Here is a 5885-nt window from a genome sequence, read left to right as displayed (position 1 = left end):
GAGGCCGTGCTCGGCCCCTCGGCGTTAGCCGGCGCTCGGTCCCGGGCGGGGATGTGGTGCCGGCCGGGGATGTGCCTCCGGCCGCCCCTCAGCCGGGCCTGGCGGAGCTGCCTCTCCCCAGCACGCACGTGGGCGTTTCTGGAAACCACTTTGTTTTAATCTGTCGGTTTCCCTCTTCTCTTCCCCTCTCCGGTTCCTCCGGGAAGCGCCGGCTCGTGCGAGCTTTCTCTCACCGCGTGTGTTTCTTTACAGTTCCAGAAATTTATTTTTCTTTTCGCCTCCCACTCGAGTTTGTGTCTTCTTTTTACTTTTGATGGGTGGCTTTATTGAAAGCCGCTCCACGTGTGTGCGAGGCGTGGATCACCATTCCTGTTGTTCTGACGCTCACACAGACGGGAGCCGGCGCTTCACAGCTACAATGACGTGTTCAGTTACCTGCGGCTGATGGCAAGCGCGATGATCACTTGTTACCAGCCAGAGCAAACACAAAGGGTGTAAATCCTCTCCTCTATAAATAATCTCAGAAGCTGTGCAGTAGCCTAGCAATAATTGCCATTTGTTTTACTTAAGCAATTGTGAAAGTCTTCTGGCTTTTCTTTCTTTCAGAGAGATTTTAATGAGCGCTGTGCTCAGTGTTCAGAAGTGAACTGGGGTCTCACTGATGGAGGCAGATTTTATTGTAGATCTTGCCACAACGTTACTGAGGTAAAAAGATGATTTGCTGCCTTGGAAAAGGTTTATTCTGATTGCTTCTTAACTTTATATAAGAAAATTACAGATTTTTCTTCTTGGCATTGAGGGCATTTCCTCATGCTTTAGCTGACACTGTTTAAAACTAATGTTCCTTGAAATCACAACATTTAGAATGAGCCATCCTGGCCTGCTGTGTTGCTGTAGCTGTGGTGTCAGTGTGCTCTCTAGGTGCCTTAGAAGTATTGTCTGGGTATTGCTGCCTTTTGTGCAGTCCAAATCTAGACCAACCCTGATGCATGTCACGTGTGTGTCCACGATAGTAATTGTCTATTTTTGAGATTTCTGAATCAAAAGTTCAGACTGTCTCATCTTCTGTTAGTTCAGGAAATTTGAGTGAATTCCTCCATTATGTTTTATGATGTGGCAATCTGTACAGGTTAAACCTGGCTCTTTTTTTTTTGCTAAGTTGTATTCCTCTTTTGCAGAGAACTAGAGAAGTTGTAAACACTGATTTTATTACTAATTCAAGAGTCCAAACAATCTCCAAAGGTTTAAAAAGGCAGGAAAAAACCGGTATGTATGAGTTTCTGTCTGTATTTTGCAAAAGGGTGGCTGTTCAGCCGCTGTTCACCTAGGCCATTATGTCTTTGGTGGAGAACAAAAGCAGATAGGCAGGAAAGACTGTAGGAGTGGGAACAAAATGCACCTCCCTGATGCTGCCACATCCTTCAGAGATCACATTTGGTGACTTCCTGAGCCACAGGTGACCTCTGGTGAGCCCAGAGGTGGGGGTTTTTTGATTGAATGGAGCTATGTGCTACTACTTCTTTGATTTCTGGAAGCAAATACTCACTGAAGCTACTGGAGGCATGCATTCAGATGTGGTGATCCTTTGTTCCTCCTCTGTGATGGCTATCACAAAACCAGAGAGGTTGTTTGTCTTGGCAGGTGAGGTGTGATGGTGGTCCAGCTCTCGCTGTCAGTTTGGCCTGTGTTACAGGCACTGGGCCCTGCAGCTTACACACAAACTGCATGGAAGAGGTTTCAGTCAGTTCCAGTAGCTGAACCAGTCTGCATCTTTCACCCAGAGTCCCTTTTTTACTTTTATGAATATTCAGAAGAACAGTGGTCATTACACAGGAGGATCTGGCCATAAGGATGTAGTGGTAAAGCTGCTGCTAGAGCTGTGTGTATATTCTGTGTTGGCTGGATACATCTCTTACTGTTGTGGCCACTTTCAGAAAACAAAACTGCATTAAAATGCCAAGTAAAGTGAGGGGTTATCTTTCTCTCTGATACGCTCATCTACCTTTGCTCTGTTGCAGAGGCAGTAGATTGCTACATTCCTTCAAAAAGAGCAATTGTGTGGACGTGAAGGGAGGTGTGAAAAGGACCCCTCCACTTTTCCTTATCCTGTATTGCTTCTAAAGTCTGGACCACTCATGCTTTTAATTTATCCTGTTGAGAAGGTCATTAGCCAGCCCCAGGCTTCTTAAGAAAAAAATCCTTATCTTCACAGTGCAGTCATGTTACACTGTATTCCATGAATGTTTGGGAGTAAGCTGTGTCTGTTAGCTCACTGGTTGGCAGTTAAGAGCAGCATCATTAAAGCAGGGCAGAAGCTTTGGGCACGTAACGTGTAAGATGGTGAGATGCAAGGTGTGTTTCAGAACCAAAGTAGTGAAGAACAGGTGTGGAAGGAATGGAAAGGGAGTTGAGAAATGCAGAGAAAATTTCTAAAACCAAAAGCCTGTAGAAAAGGTTAGTAGTGAATTTAGAGAGGTAAGGGTGAAAAGTAATTGCAATGCAGCCTTGAAGAAATAGTGAGTAGATTGGAGCAGGCCCACTCCCTGTGGAATTCATGTTGTGCTAGGATTTGTTAGAAGTTGGGATATTCTTTTATTTAAACATGTATGATTCTGTGGGAGAGAATGGTCAAGCACCAAAGTGGTATTGGTTGTTTTTTGCCTGACTCACTACTGTAATGTTCCAGTTTTCTGTGTCAGGGGTGGGAAAAGAATGTTCATATTTCATTTTTAATGGCAGGTTCTCAGTTATTTTTAAACTGGTAATTTAACAATGCTCTGCTCAATTACAAATGCCACACTAGACATTATAATGAATTATATTATTCTTGGGAAATGTGTGAAGTTCTTGTTCAGTAACTTTTCTTCTCGTTTAAGGCTGTGAAAGTGAATAAATGGAAGTTAATGGAGTGTTCAGTGTAGCTGGTTTGTGCACTAGGGTCTGAAATTACTAAATAGAGATATGGTGCATAAGGTTAAAGAAACCCAAAATAGTACAAACAAACATAGTCCCCCTTTTTTTTCCTTAGATGGAGGTTGTGAATGGTATATTTGTGAAGGCTTTCAGCTTGTACTCAAGAAACAAGTGGAAGCTCTAGAAGCATTAGGAGTATGTCCACAAATGAAGGTACGTAGATGTCATTGTGAGTTGTACACTCTGTGTGTGTGTGTGTTACAGAAAGTGGGATTTTTTAAAATATTTTAATTTTTGAAGTGAATCACACAAGTCCCTGTTTAAAATCATTGAGCATGTGAAATAAAAATTTGTTTCTCTGGTAATTTTAAAACATATTTTATAAATCACAGTTAGTAAAATTAGAGATGGAATATTATTCAGATTTCTGAGTTAGAAATTACACTCTGTTCTCTCAGCAATTAATGATCTTGTAAACATTGTACCATTTACCATCCATTTGTGTTTATCAGGATGAAATTCTGTACAATTTTTGGAGGCGTTACCTTCAGAAGAGCAAACAGGCATATTGCAAGAGACCAGCTGGAGAAACTGTCAAAGCATTATCAGTAAGTGAAAGCTCAAATTCCATAAGATGTTTGGTATCTTTTTAAAAGCAACAACAGAAATCTTCTTTGTTTAGGCGACGTATCTTGCTGGTAATAATGTCAACCCCCCTATGAAGGAGATAATATAAAAAGCCTTGCACATGTCCATGTTACTGGGTTTTGGAGTTTTTTGGAGTCTTATTTCAAGAGATGAATATTTCTGTGACTAATTGAAACTACTTATTTAAAAGTTTTGCTTTGTCTTGACATAGATAATCAGTAAATACAAATGACAATGCAAAATGTATCATCAGCTACCATACTTTCCTGCCTGCTCTCTTGAAGTTAAACATTTGATCAAGCTTTGATTCTGTGTGTTGCCAACTTTCTGGTCATTGTAGCAGATTAAAATGTAGTCACTAAAAGGTTTTTGATCATGAGAAATCCTTGAAAAATACTTCCTTTTTTTTTTTTTTGCCACTTACTGGTGATTCATTGAGTAAAAATGTGAACAGTTTGGGTTTTAACTTTTGGTGTTAATTTTGCATCTGTTACGCTTGACGTGGTTTGTTAAGATCAAAACTGTAACTAAGAGTAGCTAATACCAACATTTATTTACAAACCCCAGGTATGTGAGAGCAGTACTGATGTGGACAGTGATCCAGAGAGACCCAGCCTCCTGCACTTGCTGTCTCTCTCTGAAAGTGAGGGGGATCTGCAGACCGACTGCAGCTTTGCCTCATCAGTGAGCAAGGTCTCAGGTAGGAGCAGTGAGGTGAACTATCTGAAAACCAGTTTTTCTGTAATTTTCAAATATAAATAGATTTAAAGTGTATTTGTGTACAGTGAATTGGAGGAAGTTGTAAAGTTTTCAGTCTTGTGTGACACTGTACTACTTTATATTCTACCAGAAATTGAAGACTTCCTCCTCCAACCCCCACCCAAGGAGATAAAAGTTGAACAGTACCTGGAAATACAGGGGAAATGCAGGAGGAAGTTCTGGTTTATAGCAAGTTTGCTCCATGCCCCCTGTTGAGTGGGAAAAAAAATGCTGTTATATCTACCAAGCTAGATATTCACAAACACAGCAGCTTTGAACCATATTTAACCATTTTTTTAACTGTATTTAACCAATAGCAGAGCTGTCTGTCATGACTTTCATGTTAAAAAACATCTACTTGTTCGTTAAGGAGGTGGTTTTTTTCCTATCCCATAGATATATTTAGCTTTTTTAGTTTTTCTTTACATTATTTTGGTATTTCTGTATCTTTTGTCTCCGTAGTCTTTTTACTGCTTTCCCAATGACCCCTTCTATGAAGAATCATATTTTACCATTCCATCAGTTTCTCTTTTCTGCTCACAATAGCAGCAGGAAAATACCTACAGAATGGTGAACTTCTTCATTAGAATGTTGTAGAGAATTGAAGTGTTAGGTTCTGCTGGGCAAGTGTAATAGGAGACAATGCTGCAATGCCTGATACTGGAAATGCATTGCAAGGCATATTTGAAAGCTTTGGCTTGTGTTTTAAATTTATTATGGTTTTCTTTCTTGCTTTATTCTTTGATTACTTTTTCCTTCTTTATCTGTCTCTGTGTTTCTTATTCCCCTGTTTTGTACTGTCCTCCTTATGGCATGTTTCTGTTCTTGTGTGATATTGCCGCTCTACCCTCAGAACAATGCAATCTTGTTTTTAAAAGCTTTTCTCTTTATTTTGTGAAGTCCCGAAGTGGTAATAGAATGAGAAATTTGATCAGCAGCAATTAGAAAAGTCCAGACAGAATTAGGGAGGGGGGAAGAAAGGTATAAAAATAGTGATGCAAATTTTTTAAAATATTATGCTAGAACCTTTCATCCTTATATATTAAAATATCAACATTTTGAGCATTTTGAGGTAAAGAGTCACTGTATGTTTGTGCATGTGTTATACAAATATAATACAAAAAGGAAAGAATTGAGTGAAGAATTTCTAGTGAAAGTATTCCCTTGAATTTTCTTTCCCTTTTTAATGTCTAGGGTAACTCCTTTCTTCCTCAGTACTTGTACCTTTTATAGGTCTGCTGCTTAAAGTTTTAGAACAGCAAGGTAGTCCTAAGTAGGCCATAATTTATTGTCTTGGTTAGTTGTTTCAGAGATTGAATTCAGTTTCCAGTAGACATCAATTTCACTAAAATCACTTGAAATTAGTTAAGAGTTCAGTGATACTTAAAGTAAATGTCAGTGAAAACAGACAAACATAGAAATAGTTTTGTCTATTGAAATTTAACATAAGTAAGTGTGTTCTAGTCTATTGTAAACTCTTGTGAAGATTTATAAATATTTTCTTTGGGGGTCATTTCTGCTGAGCTGTTATTGCTACCGACTAGAGACCTCAACACCCTTCTTTC

At 39.4% G+C, this 5885-nt stretch overlaps 1 protein-coding gene across 2 annotated transcripts in view; it reads left to right on the top strand.

Annotated features, from left to right (window-relative positions):
• The window catches only part of TAF1B (TATA-box binding protein associated factor, RNA polymerase I subunit B), a 44546-nt gene that overhangs the window by 138 nt on the left and 38523 nt on the right, over nucleotides 1–5885 (top strand). The window contains exons 1-6 of one of the 2 annotated variants that reach the window (XM_031056481.1): nucleotides 43–492; nucleotides 607–705; nucleotides 1179–1266; nucleotides 3029–3126; nucleotides 3426–3521; nucleotides 4129–4261. In XM_031056481.1, the coding sequence (XP_030912341.1) occupies nucleotides 445–492; nucleotides 607–705; nucleotides 1179–1266; nucleotides 3029–3126; nucleotides 3426–3521; nucleotides 4129–4261 (562 nt within the window). In that variant the 5' untranslated portion in view covers nucleotides 43–444. Of the gene's footprint in view, nucleotides 1–42; nucleotides 493–606; nucleotides 706–1178; nucleotides 1267–3028; nucleotides 3127–3425; nucleotides 3522–4128; nucleotides 4262–5885 lie in introns of those variants that run through there. The other variant, XM_031056482.1, reaches the window with a different exon arrangement.

The sequence above is a fragment of the Geospiza fortis genome, unplaced genomic scaffold, assembly GCF_000277835.1.
Source record: "Geospiza fortis unplaced genomic scaffold, GeoFor_1.0 scaffold81, whole genome shotgun sequence".
Taxonomy (NCBI): domain Eukaryota; kingdom Metazoa; phylum Chordata; class Aves; order Passeriformes; family Thraupidae; genus Geospiza; species Geospiza fortis.
The sequence above is the reverse complement of the archived record's forward strand: the minus strand, read 5'-3'. Positions and strand labels throughout refer to the sequence as shown.